This window comes from Chiloscyllium plagiosum, unplaced genomic scaffold (assembly GCF_037043375.1).
Source record: "Chiloscyllium plagiosum isolate Xiang-an unplaced genomic scaffold, Cpla_swu_hap1 HiC_scaffold_13, whole genome shotgun sequence".
Classification (NCBI taxonomy): Eukaryota; Metazoa; Chordata; class Chondrichthyes; order Orectolobiformes; family Hemiscylliidae; genus Chiloscyllium; species Chiloscyllium plagiosum.
The window spans coordinates 28554215-28578495 of record NW_028270151.1 but is presented as its reverse complement, the minus strand read 5'-3'; the positions used below and the strand labels follow the sequence as shown (position 1 = coordinate 28578495).

Genomic DNA, 24281 nt, shown 5'->3' with positions numbered 1-24281 from the left:
ACCACACCAGGAGAGAGGTGATGGAGGGTTGACCATGCAGAGTTTGTGACTGAGACCAACCTCATCTACAGCCACATGTTTCCTGGTAACAATTCTGGGATAATGAGCCTAAACACAGGAATTGGTGAATTTATTTACCCCCTCCCAGATTGGAGTCACTGAACCTCATTAAATTGCCCAACTATCATTGATTCGTTGCAAACTAGGAATGGAATCTGGCAACTTCAATTAGGACTGCCAATCCTCCATTTTTTAATTTAACCTATTTTTATAATCAGCTGGTTCAGAGATGTTTTTACAAACCTCTGGCGCAGATAGGGTCACAAAGATGTACAGCATGGAAACAGACCCTTCGGTCCAACCCGTCCATGCCGACCAGGTATCCCAACCCAATATAATCCCACCTGCCAGCATCCAGCCCATATCACTCCAAATCCTTCCTATTCATATACCCATCCAAATGCCTCTTAAATGTTGCAATTGTACCAGCCTCCACCACTTCTTCTGGCAGCTCATTCCATTCCCTTACCATCTTCTGTGAAAAAGTTGCCCCTTAGCTCTCTTTTATATCTTGTCCCTCTCACCCTAAACCTATTCCCTCTAGTTCTGGACTCCCCGACCCCAGGGAAAAGACTTTGCCTATTTACCCTATCCATGCCCCTCATAATTTTGTAAATCTCTATAAGGTTGCCCCTCATCCTCCGACGCTCCAGGGAAAACTGCCCCAGCCTGTGGGACTTGAATCTGGGCCTCTTGGTCCAAGGGTAGGAATGCTACCACTGCGGCACTAGAGGCCCTCCACCTATCTTCCTTATATAATCTTTACAATGATTGCTAAGTCCTGAAGATGCAGTAACAAACAAATCTTTACCTATGACCACTCATTTAGTAGTTAATCTGAAACTAAAACTGATAATGGAATGCCTTAGCTCATATTTAGACAAACAGAATTTAGTTGATCAAAGACTGTAAAGCGTGTCTAGACTTTGAAGGCCAGGCACTATCTGAAAGATAACAAAAAATATTTACGTACTGCCCCCAACTTGTAAAATGTAAATTGATTTTGAATTAACTTGATTGTCACATGTACTGACATGAGTACAGTGAAAAGTTTACAAGTTGCCACTTATGGCGCTATATTCGGTACCAAGGTTACAGATTCTTAAGTACAAATTCTTCACAGAAAACATTAGAAAAATAAAGAAATAAAAAGTGAGGCAATAAATTAGAAAAATAGAGGAATAAGAGTTCAGAACCAATTGTCCTTCCAACCGAGATTGCACTGCACTCCACTTTAAGGCCAGGAGTGCCAGCATTATTGGTCCACACCGAGGCCAGGAGTGACAGCAGTATTGGTCCACACCGAGGCCAGGAGTTCAAATCCATGCTGAGGCTAGGGAGTTCAAGTCCACGCCTAGGTCACAAGTTCGAATCCAAGTCGAGGCCAGGGGTTCAAGTCCACACCAAGGCCAGGACTCTATCTCCGCAACAAGGCCAGTAGTTGGAGTTCACACTGAGGTCGAGAGTTGGAGTCCGCACTGAGGCCGGGAGTTGGAGTCCGCGCTGAGGCCGGGAGTTGGAGTCCGCGCTGTGGCCCGGAGTTGGAATCCGCGCTGAGGCCGGGAGTTGGAGTCCGCGCTGTGGCCCGGAGTTGGAATCCGCGCTGAGGCCGGGAGTTGGAGTCAGCGCTGTGGCCGGGAGTTGGAGTCAGCGCTGTGGCCGGGAGTTGGAGTCAGCGCTGTGGCCGGGAGTTGGAATCCGCGCTGAGGCCGGGAGTTGGAGTCCGCACTGAGGCCGGGAGTTGGAGTCCGCACTGAGGCCGGGAGTTGGAGTCCGGGCTGAGGCCGGGAGTTGGAATCCGCGCTGAGGCCGGGAGTTGGAGTCCGCGCTGAGGCCGGGAGTTGGAGTCCGTGCTGTGGCCGGGAGTTGGAGTCCGCGCTGTGGCCGGGAGTTGGAGTCCGCGCTGTGGCCGGGAGTTGGAATCCGCGCTGAGGCCGGGAGTTGGAGTCCGCACTGAGGCCGGGAGTTGGAATCCGCACTGAGGCCGGGAGTTGGAGTCCGCACTGAGGCCGGGAGTTGGAATCCGCACTGAGGCCGGGAGTTGGAGTCCGCGCTGTGGCCGGGAGTTGGAGTCCGCGCTGTGGCCGGGAGTTGGAGTCCGCACTGAGGCCGGGAGTTGGAGTCCGCACTGAGGCCGGGAGTTGGAATCCGCACTGAGGCCGGGAGTTGGAGTCCGCGCTGTGGCCGGGAGTTGGAGTCCGCACTGAGGCCGGGAGTTGGAGTCCGCGCTGAGGCCGGGAGTTGGAGACCGCACTGAGGCCGGGAGTTGGAATCCGCGCTGTGGCCGGGAGTTGGAATCCGCGCTGAGGCCCGGAGTCTGCATTGGCTTTCACCCTGGACATCATTGATGCTGCCGGAGGACAGGAGGTATAAAGGTAAAGAAGAAGAAAAAAAATGTGAAAATCAAGAGGAAAAGAATATAGACAGAGATTACAAGCTCCGATTCAAGACTCCTCTGCCACCTTGGAGACATGCTGTGAGTATCAGAGAATATACTGACTAACAGCATCAGTGGAACAAGCTGACATTTACAAATCAACTCGATATATAGAAATATGGATCCACATTCTACTTCATTTCATGTCTTTTTTTTAGTTTTTATCTGGACAAAATTCACACATAATATGAGTGAGGTGTTCAGTTAATGCTGTAGCAGGTTTTAATGGAAATGCAGTGACTAAAGCAGATGGGCTGAATGGCATGCTACCATATTATAACCATTCTGTAATTTGTAATGGAACCATAGAGTGCAGTTATGAGTATGAGGAGGTACTACTACCAGCTGTGGGGAGGGCCTTATCAGTTAGAGTATAAGATATGTGAGGGTATTGAAAACTGGGGAATAACTGGTGTACTCCAGGTATGTGCAGGCAAGTGGCTGCGTTTTTCAAATGTTTGTAGATTTGGTTTGATCTATAAGTTGACAATGGATTTAGAGTCATCGAAATTTTGCAGCATAGAAGAGGCCCTTGGCCCACCATGTTTGTACTGACCATCCAGCACCTATTTACTCCAGTCCCAATTTCCAACACATACAACATAACCTTGTATGCTGTGGCATTTTAAGTGTTCATCTAAATATTTCTTAAATGTCGTATCTCTATCACCCTTTTATAAGTAGTGAGTTTCAGAGATACATCACTCTTTGGGTGAAAAATGTTTCCTCAAACCCCCTCTTAAAAATGTATTTTTCTTCAAAAAAATACACTCCTCGCCTAATCTCCCCACCCTTCTCTCTCCTCCTTAGCAATCCCATCACCTCCCTCGCTTTCTCCTTCCACCAGTCTGGCCCCTCCTTGTGCCTGCCACCAGCCTAAAGTTACTGCTCTTGTACTCATTGACCTCGGTTGTCACTGATCCTCTATCTGATGGGAGGGTTTAACACACCCAGACAGACTCAGCATACTTTCCAGTAATGACGCCTTGCTCTTATAATTATGGCATTACCCATTGCTCCAAGCCAATTCCACATCTGAAATTATTCAGTCAGGATTTCACTCAACTCTCCTCTGGTAGCAGAATTAAAAGCAAAACCTAAGTTAATATCTAGGTACTTTAAGTTGACAGGAGGGGTTTGGGAGCTGCTGCTCACCCATCCACCCCTTCCCTGTGCATAGATTACAGCCAATAGTCTCATTCACACTGAGATTTGCAATTACATAAATAGATTGCCCTTTGGGCAGGAGATGTTGTGTAGAGGATTGGTAACTTTTCACACAAGCTTGTTAACCCATTCAGGCAAGGCAGAAAAATGCATCAGTTAGAAATTCCCTTTTAAAGAGTTATTCACTTTGGAAGCGAAAACAAGAAGGCAGATTGCTACCTAAATGGCTGTATATTGGGAGAGGGGAGCATGCAGGGGGACCTGGATGTCCTTGTGCACCAGTTGCTGAAAGTAAGCAAGAAGGTGCAGCAGGCGGTAAAGAAGGCAAATGTATGTTAGCCTTCATTGCCTGAGGTTTTGAATACAGGAACAGGGATGTGTTGTTGCACTTATACAGGGTCATGGTGAGGCCACACTGAGAATATGATGTGCAGTTCTTTTCTCCTTTTCTGAGGAAGGATGCACTTAAGGGAGTGCAGTGAAGGTTTCCCAGGCTGATTCCAGGATGGCAGGACTGACATATGAGGAAAGATTGACTAGGTTAGGATTATTTTCACTGGAGTTCAGATGAATGAGGTGGGGGGTGGATCTCATAGAGACTTAGAAAATTCTAACAGGACTAGACAGGGTGGACACAGGGAGGATGTTCCTGATGGTGGGTGCATCAAGAACCAGGGTTCACAGTCTGAGGATTTGGGGTAGACCATTTAGGATGGAGATGAGGAGATATTTCTTCACCCAAAAGAGTGGTGAGCCTGTGGAATTCGTTAGCACAGAAAATAGTTGATGCTAAAACATTGAATGTATTCAATTAATGGCTAGATACAGCACTTGGGGTGAATGGGATCAAAGGTTATGGGGAGAAAGCAGGATTAGCCTATTGAATAGTCAACCATGATTGTGATGAATGGTGTAGCAGGCTCGAAAGGCCAAATGGCCTCCTTCTGCTCCTATCTCCATTTCTATGTTCCATTTCTAACCCAGGTAATTGGATAGTGATCAGGAGCAAGAAGGCTAACTAATTTCTACTCTCTACCTTCATATAACTTGGTGGTCATAGTCACCAGGAGCAGGAGCCCTAGCTGATTTTCCCTCTCTGAACCACAAATCACTGGACAATGATCAGGAGTGGGCACCCTGGCTATCTCTATCTGTCCTGCCACTTTTGTGACTTATATATAAAATCACCTGGGTCTCTCTCGTATGTTCTTTGGAATAGTGCTCTTAATTTTGTACTGCCTCTCCATTTTCTTTCTCCAAAACTATATCGCCTTTCATTTCTCCACATTGAACTTTATTTGCCATGTTTCCACTCACTCACCAACATGTCAGTGTCCTTTTTGAAGTCCTGCACTGTCTTCCTCACAGTTTACAATGGTACCAAAGTTTGTGTCATCTGCACACTTTGAAATTGTCCCCGACACAAAAAGCTCTGTATCACATATTTATCAGATAGGCTTATCAATTGCAGACTTCAGTGCCTGGGAAACTTCTAGAAACAGTTATTTGAGATAGATTGGAATTAGTAAGGGAAAATCACGCCTAACTAACTAGCTGGAATTTTTTTTAAATTGGATAACACAGAGGGTTGATGAGGGCAAAGCTGTTGGTGTTGTGCACATGGACTTCCAAAAGGCTTACAAATAAGGTGCCTCTTAGCAGACGTGAGGAAAATGATACATCATGGAGTAAAAGAACAGTGCTAATGTGGATACAATGGCTGAGGGATAGGGAAAAGAGGGCTATTTGTCAGATATGGATGAAGGTTTGAAGTGCAGTTTTTCAGCAGTCAGCATGGGACCCAGCGCCAAGGTCTACATTAGATGGGTCTATCCTCACAATCTTTTTGAACAGGGCAATTAGAGTCATGGAGATGTATAGCATGGAAATAGACCCTTCGGTCCAACCCGTCCATGCCGACCAGATATCCCAACCCAAATCTAGTCCCACCTGCCAGCACCCGGCCCATATCCCTCCAAACCCTTCCTATTCATATACCCATCCAAATGCGTCTTAAATGTTGCTGTTGTACCAGCCTCCACCACTTACTCTGGCAGCTCATTCCATATGCGTACCACTCTCTGCCTGAAAATGTTGCCCCTTAGGTCTCTTTTATATCTTTCCCCTCTCACCCTAAACTTATGCCCTCTAGTTCTAGACTCCCTGACCCCAGGGAAAAGACTTTGCCTATTTTTCCTATCCCCATGCCCCTCATAATTTTGTAAACCTCTATAAGGTTACCCCTCATCCTCTGACGCTCCAGGGAAAACAGCCCCAGTCTGTTCAGCCTCTCCCTATAGCTCAAATCCTCCAACCTTGGCAACATCCTTGTAAATCTTTTCTGAACTCTTTCGAGTTTCACAACATCTTTCTGATAGGAAGGAGACCAGAATTGCACGCAATATTCCAACAGTGGCCTAACCAATGTCGTGTACAGCCGCAAGATGACTGCCGACCCCTGTACTCAATACTCTGACCAAAAAAGGAAAGCATACCAAGCGCCTTCTTCACTATCCTATCTACCTGCGACTCCACTTTCAAGGAGCTATGAACCTGCACTCCAAGATCTCTTTGTTCAGCAACACTCCCTAGGACCTTACCATTAAGTGTATAAGTTCTGCTGAGATTTGCTTTCTCAAAATGCAGCACCTCGCATTTATCTGAATTAAACTCCATCTGCCACTTCTCAGCCCATTGGCCCATCTGGTCAAGATCCTGTTGTAATCTGAGGTAACCCTCTTTGCTGTCCACTACATGTCCAATTTTGGTGTCATCTGCAAACTTACTAACTGTACCTCTTATGCTCGCATCCAAATCATTTATGTAAATGACAAAAAGTAGAGGGCCCAGCACCGATCCTTGTGGCACTCCACTGGTCACAGGCCTCCAGTCTGAAAAACAACCCTTGACCACCACCCTATGTCTTCTACCTTTGAGCCAATTCTGTATCCAAATGGCTAGTTCTCCCTGTATTCCATGAGATCTAACCTTGCTAATCAGTCTCCCATGGGAAACCTTGTTGAACGCCTTATTGAAGTCCATATAGATCACATCTACTGCACTGCCCTCATCAATCCTCTTTGTTCCTTCCTCAAAAAACTCAATCAAGTTTGTGAGACATGATTTCCAACGCACAAAGCCATGTTGACTATCCCTAATCAGTCCTTGCTTTTCCAAATACATGTACATCCTGTCCCTTGGGATTACCTCCAACAACTTGCCCACCATAGAGGTCAGGCTCACTGGTCTATAGTTCCCTGGCTTGTCCTTACCGCCCTTCTTAAACAGTAGCACCACGTTTGCCAACCTCCAGTCTTCTGGCACCCCACCTGTGGATATCGATGATACAAATATCTCAGCAAGAGGCCCAGCAATCACTTCTCTAGCTTCCCACAGAGTTCTCGGGCACACCTGATCAGGTCCTGGGGATTTATCCACCTTTACCCTTTTCAAGACATCCAGCACTTCCTCCTCAGTAATCTGGATATTTTGCAAGGTGTCACTATCTATTTCCCTACAGTCTATATCTTCCATATACTTTTCCACAGTAAATACTGATGCAAAATATTCATTTAGTATCCCCCCATTTTCTGCGGCTCCACACAAAGGCCGCCTTGCTGATCTTCGAGGGGCCCTATTCTCTCCCTAGTTACCCTTTTGTCCTTAATGTATTTGTAAAATCCCTTTGGATTCTCCTTAACTCTATTTGCCAAAGCTATCTCATGTCCCCTTTTTGCCCTCCTGATTTCCCTCTTAAGTATACTTCAACTTCCTTTATACTCTTCTGAGGATTCACTCGATCTATCCTGTCTATACCTAACATATGCTTCCTTCTTTTTCTTAACCAAATCCTCAATTTCTTTAGTCATCTAGCATTCCCTATACCTACCAGCCTTTCCTTTCATGCTGACAGGAATATACTTTTTCTGGATTCTCATTATCTCATTTCTGAAGGCTTCCCATTTTCCAGCCGTCCCTTTACCTGCGACCATCTGCCTCCAATCAGCTTTCGAAAGTTCTTGCCTAATACCATCAAAATTGTCTTTTCTCCAATTTAGAACTTCAACTTTTAGATCTGGTCTCCAAACCTCTGACACAAACCCCGAATCTAGGTGAAACTGAAAGATTATTACCAGTTTTTCTGCAATTTCCATGCTCAGTTCCTTTAACATCCATGGATGTACCTCATCCGGCCCTAGTATTTTATAAAACTTAAAGCATCAACAGCTTATCCAATATCTCCTCTTTATCAATGTTAACCCCTTGTTGTGACTGAGTTTGGACAGTATATGTCTCATTGGTAAAGACAAGCGCAAGATGTTCATTCTAGGCCATGCTATTTCCCTCTTTTTTGATCCTAATCAGTTTCTCTCCTTTTATCATTTTTTTAATCTACTGATGTGCTTATAGAAGACTTTGGGATTTCCCTTTATGTTGGTAAATCTTTTTTCATCATCCCTCTTTGCTTCTGTTATTTACTTTTTCACCTCCCATCTCTGAATTTGTTTGTCCTTCTTTTCACATTTGTAAGAATTATACTTGGCCTTTAATTGAGCTATGTTATCTTTAAATATTCTGTTTCTGTACTCACTTGCTCATGCACTGTGAGTAATTCAAATATTACGAGATAAGAGGTACTTGCTAATTTTTCTGTCTAGCTTCCGAAGTTCCAATCACAGGACCATATCCCCCTTCCTTAGTATTAATGTCAATCACAACCTTGAGCTATTTGTCTTCCTCCATAAGAATGTCCTGTCATTGTTCTGTGACATCCTTGACCCTAGCACCAGGAAGGCAACACACCATCCTGGAGTGATGTTGACCTCCTCAGAAATGCCAATCTGTTGCCTGACTGAAGAATTCCCAATCAGTATAGCCCATCCACTCTTCTTACTCCCCTCCCCCAGCTGGGACACTCGTCGTACCACAGGATTGGCTCTCATGGCATTCCACCAAGGGTCCATTGCACTCCCCAGTATCCACAACAGGAAATCCTGTTCGTGAGCAGGACCTCTGGGGATTCCTGCAATTTTTGCCTGTGTCTCTTGAACTGCCAGCCAGTCACTAACTTACTATCTGTCTGCTTTCCCCGACAAGTGGTATTACCACTTCTCTGAACTTGCTTTCCATGTAACTCCCTACCTCGTGGATACACAATAATGATTCTAGCCATGACCTGAACTCTGAAACCCAGCACCCCAGTTAATACAGCCAGGGATACTGAAAATGAGAAGGTAATGAGCTGCCTTCTTGAACCAATGAAGTCCATGTGCTGTAGGTAGATCCACAATGCTGTTAAAGAGAGAATTCCAAGACATTGACCCAATGACACTGCAGGAATGGTGATATATTTCTAAGCCAGATTGGTGTGTGGCTTGGAATGGATCTTGCAAATAATAGTGTTCCCGTGTATTCTGCTGTTGTTTTCTGGAAATCGAGACAGTCCCTGTCCACTGCGTTTCTCACATCAATTTGCACATGGCTTAGGTATAACTTTTTTAAAATTCATTCATGGTTTGTTGACTTGGCCAACGTTTATTGCCCATTGCTGAAGTTGAGGATAAACTGCAAACAGATTTTGAGGAGCAGCCCTTTCAGATATTGGAAGAGATGCTGCAATGTCACACTCTTTGTATCAATGTGAAACAATCCCCATGCCCACATTTAAGGCCACAGGAAAATACAGACAACCAGGACTCTGAATCAGTTAGCCATCAATTGAATGGGACAGTACCACTGTGATGAACAATGGAAGGATGCTGCACACAGAGCCTTCCTCTGGAGAGCAGGAGGGAATGGTGAATGCCACAGTGCGCCTGAATAGTTGATGAAAGTGAGGAAGGGTGGAGAGTTTTGGGAAAGCAGTCACTGTAGGAAATCCTTCTGTGCAGATTGGAATGGCATGGGATGTTGTGGGAAGGGGCAATTTCTGAGAGACAACTCATATTATGGCTGAGGTACCCGAAGGAGATTTTGGAGTCTTGTGCCAATGGAAAAATTCCAACCAAATGAGGGGGTTATTCGGGCAAGGATGTTCCAGATGCCTGAGCCACCTCAACACTTTGAGTGTAGTTGGGCTGAGCATCACTAAGTGCCTTGATGTGGATTGGATGCAGTCAGAGACAGACATCATTCAGGTTTTTCTAGTGATATCCAGCCACTCCCCACCATCCATTCTGGTCACCTGAGCAGCAGACCGCAAGATGTAGGAGCAGACGTCGGCCATTCAGCCCATTGAGTCTGCTCCACCATTCAGTGAGGTCATGAATGATCTGATAATCTTCAGCTCCATTTTCCTGCCTTTTCTGTATAGCCTTTTATTTCCTTATTGATTGAAACTCTATCTCAGCCTTCAATATACTGAATGACCCAGTCTCAACTTCCCTTTGCAGTAAAGAATTCCACAGATTCACACTCCTATGAGAGAAAAATTCCACCAGCAACCCCTTATTCTGAGATTACCACTCTGGTTCTAGACTCTCCCACACAAGAAACAACCTTTCCACATCAATCTTGTCATGTCCTCTTAAAAATTATGGATGTTTCAATAAGGTTGTTTCTCATTCTTCTAAATTCCATTGAGCATAGGGCGCACTGTACTCAATTTCTCCTCATTAGGCCTTACCTGATGTCAACCTAGTGAACTTTCTCTGGACTGCTTCCAATGCCAGTAAATCTTAGATCAGGGGCCTAGCTGTGATCTGACCAGTGCCTTGTATAGTTTTGGCAACACCTCCCTATTTTTATGCTCCATTGCCTTTTGAAGTGAAAGGCAACATTGTATTTGTCTTCCTATTTCCCTCTGAACTTGGATGATGGCTTTTTGTGAGACATGGGGTCTCACAAATTCCTCCGTTTTGTAGCTTTTTTTTAGACTTTCTTCATTAAAATATTATTCAGTAACTCTATTCTTCCTGCCAGTGTGTCATAGACCTCACCTCTCATTGAAGTTTCCTTCATAGTTTTTAAATTGTTAGATTTGAAATGTTAAACTAATTCCACTAATTGTGCTAGAATTCCCACTGTCACCAAATTCCTGATTATTACGCCAGTACTGCAGATATATAATACTGGAGATGTTGTAAATTGAAAATATAAATAGAAAATGCTGGATATATTCAACAGGTCAGTCAGCACCTGAGAAGAGAAATAGAGTAAAACACAAAGTTCCATCAACCTGAAGGTCATTGACCTAAAACGTTAACTATTTCTCTCTCCACAGATGCTGCAAGAATTGTTGAGTGTTTCAAACATTGTTTTTATTCCAATTTTTACAACCTGTTTACATTGCAGTCCATGCATTTAGATAGAGTGAATGTGGACATACTAATCCACTGGTAGCTAATTGTAACTTACTCTCTCACTGTTTACTCAAGCAGACAATGCAAACATAGATTGCAGTTAATAAAATAATCTACCAAAGGCAGCATCATTTGTATAATGTTGAATTAAATTTGAGATCCAATCTACTTCATCTTGAACCATCAGCAGTGCTACTTGAGGAGAGTGTGTGGGTTGGAGACAAAAGGGCTTCCAGCTGACCAGACTCTCAATTGTTTGCCCATAGGTAAGAAGTTGCAGTTTCTGAAAAAGGTATTCAAATATGTGTAAAAGGATTGAAGATGACGCAATATGTTATATGTTAAGGTTATTTTTGCAATCACTGTCTAACTTGCCTTAGTGTAATCAAACCCGCTTGCTGAAGGTCACACAATCTTCAGAGAAATTGATGCAGATTGTACAGACAGCCATTAAGCAAACTTTTCTGGAGCTTTGAAACACCAACTTTGATTTGGTTTTAAACACGTGAAGCTACATTGATCATATTTAGATATTTGTAGCAGCTGTTGTCTAATTGACCACTTTTAAATTCAGTTGTTTACAGTGGCTTCAATTAGAAGTATTCATCCAATAATGTGACACAGTGCTGGCCAAATCCCCAATACCCCCCAAACCTTGCAGTCCAACTGAAGCTTGGTCTCTTGCCAGCAAATGCTGTTTAATTATCAGTTTGAAGTTTGCCTTCTGTTGCAATGTTTGTGAATGTTTACATGTAAATTCACTTGGCATTGCATACTGCACTGTGCCAAGGGAGAGAGCCCAGGACCAAGTGGGTCAAAGTATCTTATCAATACAGAATAAAGGCAGGTACGCGATGTTCAGGTACAGATTGACCATGAGCAAATGAAATGGTTGGCATGTCTGAGGGACTGAATAGTCTATTTGCTGCACTAAGTGGGCTTGGTGCATTGATTGAAGCGCATAGCATGTGCATCCTGGCTTTTGTTGAGTTTTGACCTATCCCAGTCAAAAGTGGATGTTGCCACAAATATATTTGGTTTTTACCTTAATATAACATTGGCATCAATTATTTCTTAAGACCTTGCTGTGCGTGCCTTGATGGGATTTCCAGATAGGGGAGTGAAGGGTTAACTCATCTGCTGATACAAAAAACAATAAATATGTCATTCAAATAAAAGCAGAGTATAACTCAAAGGATATCATGGTCATATAGTCCCAACACTGACCTCTGAAGAATTCTGCTACCAACCTTCCTCCCATTGGAACACATCCAAGAACACACTGTTTCCTAATACTCAGCTGGTTTCATATCCATGTCGCCTCTGACCCTTTTATTCCAGAAGATATAGCTTTGTTGACAAGTTGGCACTATATCAAATGTCTTTGGAAGTTCATGCATACCACATCAACAGCATCACCCTCATCAATGCTTTCTGGTCATTTTTAATTGAAATAAAAATTGAATCAGCAATGAGTAGAAATTTTCTCGTGCAGATTTCTGTTTCGTTTTACTGTCAGGCCATGTGAAACAAGCGGTTGTGGGGTAGCTGGAGATGCTCTGTGAAATGTCAAGGACAATGGAAGTTTAACAGAACAATGTTGTCAGATTTTACTATTTTTTGCTGTTTCTAAAGTAGTCTGCTCCACGTTGGGCAGACCCATTTCAGATTTGGTTCAGTCCATGAGCATGACCCTGAGCATCCAATCACCTCTCATTTTAATGTTCCATCTTGCTCTGACACTGACCTCTGTGTCCTCAACTTGCTGTAGTACAGCTCAATTTCAATTTGGCAGTCAGCCCCCTTGCTTTCGATTCAGCACCTCACAGACTTTTGAACTTGACATTGAGTTCATGAGCTGAATATTTAAACTTAGCCATGTCCATACCTACATCTCCACCACCCTCAACCCAACATTCTCACACCTGTTTTGTTTCCTTCATCAATGCAGGTTTTTGATTTTATCTTTGCTTTTTCCTCCCATCCTTTTGATGGCAGCTGTTTGTCAACTTGTCATTCATACCCACTCTTGACATATCTTTTGCTTCTTTATCTGTTCTGTTACTACTCCCTCTGGCCTGCATCATCACTCCTTTATATCATTCCATCTCTCTCTCATCTTTACCTTATCAGCCGGCTTCCCTTGTTGTTCTTTTTCTACCTTCCCCTGCCTTTTACTTCTATATAAACTGTTACATCCTGGATTTTTCCCAGTTTGATAAATGATCACAACATGATCATGACATGAAATCTCAGATACTGCACAACCTGTTGACTGTTTTCAACATTTTCTGTTTTATTTTCATAAACACAAACTTTGATCTTTTGTGATTCCAAGGCTACTCAAGTCTCACTTCAGGGACTGACAGTTCATGGAAATTTGACTTTACTGAAACTTAAATCATCACATGCACTGGGGCTTGTGTACAGGGTTAGGATTAGACCATTGTCTGTTCTCAATATCTAATCTCTCTGCTGATTCATTCTCTGACACAGAATACCCTGGAAAAGTGCAGTGTTTGTTCCAAGCCAATTATGGAGCGAATCTTGCGGGCAACAGGCAAGGCTTATCACCCACAATGCTTCACCTGTGTCATGTGCCACCGCAGTCTTGATGGGATCCCTTTCACCGTTGATGCCTCCAATCAGATACACTGCATTGAGGACTTCCACAAGTATGTACGATAAATGATGTGTCACTAACAGAGTAATTATTAGTGGAAAGAGTCCTTCAGCACTAATTTAACTGATAGCTTAACCAATAGTTCATTAACTTGTGAATGGGTTTTGCCCCATGAATACTACACCAGGGATGTAGTGTGAAAGGTGTTGCATGTGTCAGTTCCACCTTATTGTCTGTGTCCATTTTCACAGCGTCCCAGATCACCTGAAAACTCCACACTCTGGATGAGTCTGTATATTGGAGAAGGTTGGTGCTCCACACGCACTGCAATCCCACTTTACTGTCGTGTAACCATGCAGTCTGAAGGGGAGGAGAAAGGTCGAAGCATCTATCCTTGAGACTGTTCCTGGGCCATTTAAAAGGAATAATTCTGAATTAAAAGACTGAATACTTCTGGTTAAGGATAATCTATTGAAATTCATTTACCAAAAACATTCGAGAGACTCAGTGGGATATAATCATCAAGTTATACAATACAGAAACAGACCCTCTGGTCCAAATCGTCCGTGCTGGCAACATATCCGAAATTAATCTTGTCTCATCTGACACATTTGGCCCATTTCCCTTGAAACCCTTCCTATTAATGTACCCATCCAGATGCCTTTTAAATGTTGTAATTGTACCAGCCTCCACCACTTCCTCTGGCAGCTCATTCCATACATATATCACCCTCTGTGTGAAAAGGTTGCTCAAAGGTTCCTTTTAAATATTTCCCCTCTTACCTTAAACCCTCTAGGCCATCTTGTTTTGGACTTCAATACCCTGGCAAAAAGATCTTGGCTATCCATGCCCCTCGTGATTTTATGAACCTTTATAAGGTCACCCCTTGGTCTATTCAGCCTCTCTCTATAGCTCAAACCCTCCAATCCTGGTAACATCCTTGTAAGACTTTTCTGAAACCTTTTAATTTCCTATAGCAGGGAGACCAGAATTGAACACAGTATTCTTAAAATTCCTGAAGGGGCTGACTCTCACTGGGATACAGTTCCTGAAGGAGCTGACTCTGTCTGGGAGACAGTTCCTGAAGGAGATGACTCTCACTGGGATACAGTTCCTGAAGGAGCTGACTCTGTCTGGGAGACAGTTCCTGAAGGAGATGACTCTCACTGGGATACAGTTCCTGAAGGAGCTGACTCTGTCTGGGAGTCAGTTCCTGAAGGAGATGACTCTCACTGGGATACAGTTACTAATTTGCTGACCCATAAGCTTGTTGCTGCACATTGTGCATTTTCATTTAGTTTCTCAGTGATAGGTGTCTCATATTTTAGAGAAGCTCTGCCTGTGACATTAGTATGGTTTCTGCAGCTTTCACTCTCGATTTAATTTGGAAGGAGAACATGCCCAGATCTGACTCCAATCCAGCCCATTAGGCAGCCAAGCTTTTTAAGGCTATATGCCCAGTAGAGGGTGCTTCTTAAGCAAGGACCATATGCTTATCAGGGATAGATGGGAGCTTGAATTTGAGGTCACAGTCAGATCAGGCATGATCTTATTGAATGGCAAAGTAGACTCAGGGAACTGAGTGACCTACTCCGCATCCTTGTTCACTCTGATTCTTGCCTCTGTTTCTGCAGGAAATTTGCCCCAAGGTGCTCTGTCTGCAATGAGGCCATCATGCCAGCTGAAGGCCAGGAGGAGACGGTGCGCATTGTGGCTCTCGACCGTGATTTCCATGTGCACTGCTACCGCTGTGAGGTAAGATCACATCCAATCATTTACCCACGGGGAGTGGTGCTATGTAAGAGGGTCAGTACTGAGGGAGTGCTGCACTGTCAGAGGGTCAGTACTGAGGGAGTGCTGCACTGTCAGATGGTCAGTACTGAGGGAGTGCTGCACTGTCAGAGGATCAGTACTGAGGGAGTGCTGCACTGTCAGAGGGTCAGTACTGAGGGAGCGCTGCACTGTCAGACAGTCTGGACTGAGGGAGTGCTACACTGTCAGAGGGTCAGTACTGAGGGAGTGCTGCACTGTCAGAGGGTCAGTACTGAGGGAGTGCTGCACTGTCAGAGGATCAGTACTGAGGGAGTGCTGCACTGTCAAAGGGTCAGTACTGAGGGAGTGCTGCACTGTCAGAGGGTCAGTACTGACGGAGTGCTGGTCTATCGGAGGGTCAGTACTGAGGGAGTGCTGCACTGTCAGACAGTCTGGACTGAGGGAGTGCTACACTGTCAGAGAGTCAGGATTGGGGGAGTGTTGCACAAATAGTATTGGATGAGAATTTTAATATCAAGATTTTGTTTGACCAGGAGCATGTGTAAATCAGTGAGAATGGTAGGTGATAGGGTAAGGAGTGTTCCAACACCAGCTGCACAGTTTGGATGAACAGAAGTTTATGGAGGATAAGATAAAGGAAACCAACCAGTAGTGCACTGGATTGGATGGGTCTGATGGAAAGGAAGGCATGAAAAAGAGGAAACGTGAGACAATGTGTGGAAGTGGAAATAATCAGCTTTTGTGATTTATAATCAGATTTATAATCTTGCGGCTGGAGGTTGCAAATATTCAGTCAGGGAATGGAAGAAATCAGAAGGCTTCAGAGTATAGGGGGAGAGCGAAAGTAGTTTTTTGAGAGACCAGGACACCAAAGCTTTAACTGAGGGCGTAGTTGAACAAATCAGTACCTGTAGAAATATCCCGTTGAATGGTTTCTTACATCAGTGACTGCATGTCAAAAGAACATCAAGTTTTAAAACAGCTTGGGATTTTCTGAGAGATATGAAAATGCAAGGTATTTTTCTTATTTTAATGATATATTGCAAATCGGAATCTGAGGAAAGCATACATCCCTTCAGAAATATTGCCCCATACAGTCTAAACCTGGCTAGTCTGTAAGTGAAACCCAATTATCTGCCTTTACTCCATATACTTCATATCCAATAGAAAAAAAACAAAATATCTCAATATTGAGAAAATCCAAAAACCTCAGTTGATTGGAGGAGACAGTTTCAGGTTTCCACAAACCTTCCTGTGAAAAAGTGCATTTTGGGGCTGCGATGGCCTAGTGGTATTATCGCTGGACTATTAATCCAGAGACTCGGTAATGTTCTGGGGACCGAAGTTCGAATCCTGTCATGCCAGATGGTGGAATTTGAATTCATTTTAAAAAAATCTGAAATTCAGATGCTAATGATGACCATGAATCCATTATCATTGTTGGAAAAACCCATCTGGTTCACTAATGCTCTTTAGGGAAGGAAGTCTGCTATCCTTACCTGGTCAGGTCTATATGTGACTCCAGATCCTCAGGAATGTGGTTGGCTCTTACCTGCCCTCTGGGCAATTAGGAATAGGTAATAATAGCTGACGTAGCCAGCGACATCTTCATCCCATAAGTGAATTTTAAAAAAACTTGCTCTAATTTTAAGATTAAAGTTAACCTTATCTGTATCTGTATCATCAATTCATTTAATTATGTGAGTGTAGAACCCTGTGGAATTTGCTTTGCTTTACATGGTAGGAATCCTAATCAGTCACCCTGGTTCTCATGTTCCAAACCCTGTTATCCCAGTGCACCTTGCAGTCAGCAGGATCTACACTTCATCGGGCGGCACAGTGATTCAGTGGTTGGCACTGCTGCCTCACAGCCACCAGGGTCCCAAGTTCGATTCCAGTTTGGGTGACCGTCTGTGTGGAGTTTGCGCATTCTCCCCGTCTCTGCGTGGGTTTCCTCTGGGTACTCCGGTTTCTTCCCACAGTCCAAAGATGTGCAGGTCAGGTGAATTGGCCATGCTAAATTGCCCATAGTGTTAGTTGCATTAGTTAGAGTGAAATGGGTCTGGGTGGGTTACTCTTTGGAGGGTTGATGTAGACTGGTTGAGGGCGAAGGCCTGTTTCCACACCGTAGGGAATCTAATCTTGCTGTGCCCAAGGCTCAAAGAGTAACTTTGTCATAAACCAGATTGGTATGTGAACAACCACCTCCATGCTCACACTGATCCCACTTTCATCAATTAGATGGGTCACTTTTTAAAAAAATTCACGTCCGTGATATGAGTTTTGTTGGCGAGGCCAGAATTTATTACCCATCCCTAGTTGCCCTTGAGAAGATGGTGGTGAGTTGCTTTCTTGAATTGCTGCAGTCCATATGCTGGAGGTGGACCCACAATGCCATTCGGAAGGGCATTCCAGAATACTAACCCAGTAACACTGAAGGAAAAGTAAACAATATTCCCCAGTCAGGATGTCAGGTTGTTTGGAGGGGAATTTGCAGATAGTGGTGTTCCTAAGTATTTGCACCTTTTATCCTTCGAAATGGAAGTGGGCATGGGTTTGAAAAGTGCTACCTAAGGAGCTCTATGTGCTACTAATATCCTGCTTCCCTCCCTCTTTCTTCCATTGGTCAACTTATTGTGAAGATGAAATTGATTCCCCTCCCTTTTTCTGACCTCACAGACCATTTTGATTTTATTCCAGGATTGCAATATTCTCTTGTCGGATGGAGACAATCAAGGATGTTACCCCCTGGATGGACACATCTACTGCAAGAATTGCAATGCTACACGTATCCAGGCACTGACGGCCAAGGCGACCACTGACCTCTGATGACCCCACACGACTTGCTGACCCGTACTGCCCAGCAGATGCAGCCCATCAGCCTGTGGGGACTTGAGTTTCCCACTGAGTTTCCACAAGTCAGAAGCTCCCTCCTAACATTCGGGCAGTTGCGGAGTACAGCACCTCTTCGGCTGACCCTCCACTTTCCTGCTCACCGCCTACAGTCTTACTTCTACCAATCATAGTGCTGCCTTGATCTATCTGACACTGACAGAGCTTCTGCCTCATACTGACTGCCTGTAAGTTCTCGCTGTTCTGGGGAGGTTCAAGGGGATTTAATTTCCTGCATGGCTCGAGCTTACTAGTTAATCTGTGGAAATTTATTCCTACAAGTCTGGATGAACTGTCTCCAAGAACTAACTCCCCACAAATTGCTTGCTATTATCAGTCCTCAGCACAATCATTTTAAACATTTGAAATATAGCAAATTGCACATTCATGTCAGCCTGTTAACCAGGGCTTTGAAAATAGCCCAGCCAGAACATCGTGACTGGACTCACAATTCAGTCCGAGAACCCATCTCTCAATTTATAGTTTTTACAGTATTTGCTCTCCATGTCACTCTGTTTTTCTCTCTGTGACTATCTCATGTGTTCTCTCCACCAATCTCTCTCTCTCTGTCTGCCTTACTGACTCTCTTTCTCCCTCTCTCTCTCTCTCTCTCTCTGTCTTTCTTATATTTCCTCAGGTTATGAAGCGGATTGTGTCTGACTGCTATTTGGGAACTTGTTCATGAAATGGGAGGGAACCTCCCATGGATTTTTTAACTCTATTTCTGGGATTTCCCTCAATTATCTGGTATGCAAGGTCATAGAATCCCTCTTGTGTTGGTTGTTCACACAGTGGGATAACATTGTAGTCAAATTCCTGGGTGATGATTACCTTCCCAGCTGGAATTCCGAACTCCACGTCAGATGAACAATGGCTGACGAACATTTTCTTCCATTCTTTCTCCTCTTTCCTCAGGGAGTAAATTTGGGCCTCAGGACTGAATGCTGATTTCCCCGGTCATGCTAACACAAATCCTTCACGCTCCAATATCCACTTTCCTAAAATAGCCGAAGGGGGCTCAGTTTCCTCCTTTTGTTGATGCTACATCTGAAAATCATAGAGTCATACAGCACGATCAAGGTAACCCTACCCAATGATGCTCAAGGAGATTCAAATAATGCCATATATTACAAAATGTGAGATTTAGAGAGAATTTATGAAATACTATGAATTTTATGTATGTTTTGGAGAAAATAGATAGCCAATGAGGGAATCCTGCAGGAGAATCTGACCTCCAGGTTTACAGGTTTCACCTGTGTCAATCTTCAGTTATTAGAGCCACTGGCTGTGGCAGTAAATCCAAGGTGAAATAAAGAGGGGGGAAATGTAATCAAGGTTCCTGCTCCTGAACTCTGTTGAATGCATTATGTTCTGATGTGGATCTGACAGTCCAGGTATGTGGATCAGGCTGGAATCTCATGCCATCCGTTGGGCTCTCGCTATATTGCCAGAGGTTCTGGAGGATGACTTGTGCTCAGCAGAGAGGTGAATGCTTATTATGTTGCATCCTAAATGGAAGAGTGTGCCTTTTGTCCTGTACCCCAACAGGAACAGGATACCTGTATTACTGTACTCCTAGCAGGAACAGGGTGCCTGTATTACTGTACCACCACATGAACAAGGTGTCTGTTTTACTGTACCTCAACAGGAACAAGGTGTCTGTATTACTGTATTCCAACAGGAACAAGGTTCCTGTATTGTTGTACCCTGACAGGGGTCACTCCTGCTCACGATGAGAAAGACCAGGGGTCAGAAAGCATCAGTGTAGGATTGTGTTGAATGTGTGGATGTGATTTGATCAGGATACTGGTCTCATCCATAGAACAGATTCCAACTGTGTACAATACAGTCAATCCTAGGGTGGCTTTAGTGAATGGAGTCCCTTCAACCAGCCAGTTCAGTGCTCAGAATGGCCATGGTTCTGGTTCAACCCATACCAGCCCTGAGGATTGAAACTGTTACGAGTCTCTCAGTGCGCACTTTATACTGGTGAAACAATTTGGAGTTGATGATGATATTTAAGGGGAAGAGTGAGTCTGGCCAAAGAGTAATTGATTGACTGTATGGCGGCAATGGTTTGTGTCACTCGTGCTGTGATCGCAAGTTATTCCTTCAACGGAGTCCAAAGATAAAGGTCCCTTCATTTAACTGGCGCCAGAGGAGCTGAGGTTTGTTATGGTGAATGTAATGCCTTCCATTTCAGGGACTCGATTGGAGAGAGATTTTATTTTCAAGCATACTCTGAGAATTGGAAAGCTTAGGTGAAAGAAACATTGTAATTCTGTGCCACACACAGAATGTTTTCACATCTTGTTGCAAAATCCCCCATGGTGAGAAATCCACAGCCAAAAGCATTGCGGCTGTTTCTGTGTTTGAAGTAAATTCTTGTCAGAACCTTTGTGATCCTAAAGGACTTTATGTCAACAGAAAAGATCGCATTTACTTCTGAAGCACGTGTTCATTTCTTTTGATGTGATATTAATGATCATCCCACCTTTCTAAAAGCTTACAGTTTGTGAACTAGTGGAGCAGATCTTTGAGCAGTTTGACAGAGATTATGAGCATCATTCCCATTTTGGAAAGTACAAGATAACATACTTAGAGTTGTTGATGGACACAAAGAGCAGCTGAACAAAAATGGTACAAGAATTCCCACTTTGAATTTATACAGGAAGAAATAATGTTTACTTCTGGCACTCTATAAATGCAAAATTGTGTTTTATTTAGCTCCATGAATCTGTTTTGGAAAAAAGAATAAATAAACTGACTTGCTAAATGTCCAACTCCAAACATAGAGCAGAGACCAACATTTCCTGCACCAATGTAAGATCCAATTTTGCCACGAATTCCATGGAAAAGGAAGCTAGATTTCCTACATGGGAAACGTGCATAATCTGACAATAGTTACCGTGATGAGGCCATTCTGAGGTGTAGCAACTCCCGCGAACTTCAACTTTTCCCGAAAACTCTATCATTTCAACAGTACTGCATTGAGATTGAGAACAACAGGATAGGAATTGAATTGTATGAACGCAGTTCCAGTTTAGCACTGTGTGGGGGTGGTGGGCATTGAGAGATTGAGGAAATTGAGCTTTACTTGTCGTTTAGAAGACTCAAAGAAGATCTCGTTGACTGATGAACCATTCTGAGAGGGTGTGACAAAGTAGATGCGAGAGTCTTTGACTGGTTGACTTAATTTCAGGGTAAGGAGTTGATCATTTACATTTGAGACAAAGTAAAATCTCTTCCCTGAATCTTGCAGTTGTGAATCTTGCAGTTCTTTAACCAAGTGGACTGTAGATGTTCAGTCACTGAGTATTTTCAAGGTTAATTGCTGACTGCATGGCCAACGGTGGTGACATGATTAAACTTAGGAATGCTCAGGAGGCCAGAGTTAGAGGGATGTGGAGATCCGGGAGGAATAAAGGGATTGAGGAGATTACACTGACCGGAATGAGGCCACAAGGGCCGGAATGAAATGGTTGGAGCTTCTTCACTGGGAACGTCCTTCCCATTGGCATCCTATACAAACAAGACCCTCTAAAGAAGAAAGCGAGGGCTGCAGATGCTGGAGATCAGAGTCAAGAGTGTGGCACTGGAAAAGCACAGCAGTTCAGGCACCATCAAAGGAGCAGGAGAGTTGACATTTCAGGCATAAGCCCGAAGGCAGGAATTCATTCCTGATGAAGGGCTTATGCCAGAAATTTTGATTTTCTTTCTCCTTGAATGCTGCCTGACCTGCTGTGCTTTTCCAGGACCCTGTAAATGGCCTGAATGATTGGGTAAAGAAGCCTCTGACAGATAATGGCATAATTTATTGACCCTCCGCTGGCTAGTGTAAGGGCTGGGGTCCAGTAAAATAAAGGACATGACCAGGCTGTGTGCCTGCTGGCTATCTGGCCCCATGTTACTGACAGGGGTAAGATGAAGTCTGCTTGCCTTCAACTCTGTGGAGCCTGTTTGATTAGTGTTGCATTATTAGCCACTTGACCTCATTCCAGCTCCTTTGCAATAATACGTGTGACCACGGGAAGCAGCTAGCATAACACATTTTACCACAACGGCCGTGCCCCCATTGGTGAAGAGTGCATTCCCTGTGTCCAAGGATGGAACCATTCCCAAAATAGTATCTACCCACTTGTGCCTCAACATCCTGACCTCCTCTAAATCATAACACCTCCCCACCCCCCATCTACTCCCTTTTTGAATCTTGCGTACCTCCCTGAATAAAGTCTCTGGACGAACTTTAAAGTCTGCAAGCACTGTCCTTCCTCCAGAGAGTCTGCCTGCGTCTCAGTACTAGCTGGTGCTTGCATGTGGCACTGCTGGGGTTACCCAGCTACCAGCCAGTCGAACTGCAGGGTGTCCTGTTTCTGAGGGGCAGAATTCCTCTTTCACTCCAGTGTACCCCCCCCCCCCCCCCCTCCCAAGTATCATTGCCCCAGGACGCCTGGATTTAAAGGCAGAATGGTCCAAATGTAACATTCACCCCACAGGTAAAGCTCCCCCTTGGTGTCACCAGACCCAGATTCCAACAGATGCCAAGTTCCAAAATCAAAACAGAAAGTTCTGGAAAAACTCAGTCTGGTTCTTTCGGGGTTTATTTGCAGCACTTTCCTGTTTTTATTTCAGGTTTCCAGCAAACGTGATATTTTGCTCTTTGTCAGGTTTGGAGCCTGGGTCATGCTGTTTCGGGACAAGGTGGTATTAGAGGGTGTCGTCATAATCCCGTTTATAGTCACCCCGTGACTCATCAATGTAACCATCACAACCCACATAACACTCCACCCTCTCATGGTCTCTACCCACCCATTTATTCTCCGGCCACTGACCCTGGCCAATCTCATCCATTGTGGATTCTAATGCTGCATTCCCTCTCAAAATAACCCTGAATTGAGAGATTGTCAAGTAGAGTGGTTGATATATCTCGCCACTGTCCCACCAGGCAGCAGTCCCGTGCATTCACCAATGGCTACAATGAGTGTTACACAGCGCTTGCACCTACAGGAAACAGTGAGAGGATTGAAGATTCTGTCCTCATTGACTTGCCTGCCTTCCCCTGGTCTCTGTGCTTCCATTTATAATGGAGAAAGTGAAATGAAAGATTTATGGAGACTTGGGAGTTAAGATCCCTGATTTTGCTCCTGAAATGAGTCATTTTTAGATTTAATGCACAGTTGAAACCAGAGCACATTTGAACAAACTGACACTGAATATTTTTAATTTTTGAAGATTAACTGCGCTCTGTTCTGCTGCCTGTCAGACTGTGCAAGGTCTCCTCCTTCTACAAAAGCAACATGTACGAGGGTGGTTTGGAGAGCAGAACAGATGTTCAGCTAAATTTGATAATTCCCACTTATAAACTTTGCTGTATGTTAATCTGAGGATCGTACATTTAACATGCAAACTCCTTTTTAATATTTTCCAGTCAGATCTGATAATGCAAATTGCCTAAACGTTGTGTGAGAGTCTGACCTGATGCAGCTGTTGCTTCACAATAATGAAGTGATCATGTCTATTGATCCTGTTATTCTTTCAGCTAAAGCTACGTATGCTCCCTTGACACTATTTAAATGAGTAGCCAGATCAGGTGCAGATTGTGAGTCAATGTATTCTGGGTAAATTAGATTTCAGAGTTTGCACAAAATAACCCTGTTTAACTGTTTTTAACTGAGTAGAGGCACCTACAGCCTCTGCTCCACTTCACCTCAGCCAAAATTCTACCCGAAATTATATTTGCCAATACAGCTGATTGCAGGTACAATCAACACATCCCAGATATTGAACACATTCCTGTCTATACAGCACAATCCTAGGTATTCCACACATTCCTGAATATTGAACTCATTCCCAGATAGGTAACACATTCCTGGACATGCAACCCATTCACAGGTATACAACACATTCCTGCTTAAACAACACATCACCAGATACGCAACTCATTCCCAGATATCCAACTCATTCCAGGGAAACAACTTTTTACTGGAGAACCTGAGGTGAATCACTCCCAAGGTTGTACTTTATTCAT

The 24281-nt window shown here is 43.9% G+C and overlaps 2 protein-coding genes across 36 annotated transcripts in view; one reads left to right on the top strand and one right to left on the bottom strand.

Annotated features, from left to right (window-relative positions):
- The window catches only part of lpp (LIM domain containing preferred translocation partner in lipoma), a 396217-nt gene extending 375174 nt beyond the window's left edge, over positions 1-21043 (top strand). For 10 of the 11 annotated variants that reach the window (XM_087993414.1, XM_087993419.1, XM_087993423.1 and 7 more), the window contains 3 exons: positions 13462-13640; positions 15223-15343; positions 18062-21043. In XM_087993414.1, the coding sequence (XP_087849540.1) occupies positions 13462-13640; positions 15223-15343; positions 18062-18190 (429 nt within the window). In that variant the 3' untranslated portion in view covers positions 18191-21043. The remainder of the gene's footprint in view (positions 1-13461; positions 13641-15222; positions 15344-18061) is intronic. The other variant, XR_015759138.1, reaches the window with a different exon arrangement.
- Positions 1-24281, bottom strand: part of LOC122556092 (uncharacterized) — a 68104-nt gene that overhangs the window by 27298 nt on the left and 16525 nt on the right. For 2 of the 25 annotated variants that reach the window (XR_015759143.1, XR_015759141.1), the window contains exons 2-3: positions 13814-13994; positions 12011-12102 (exon numbers count right to left, since the gene is read on the bottom strand). The exons of 1 other annotated variant lie outside the window; for it this stretch is intronic. Coding sequence is in view for 9 of the 24 variants with exons in the window: in XM_087993427.1 (XP_087849553.1) it covers positions 1683-2405 (723 nt within the window). In the remaining 15 variants the exon portion in view is untranslated. 22 more of the 25 variants (XR_015759144.1, XR_015759142.1, XM_087993427.1 and 19 more) reach the window with 21 other exon arrangements.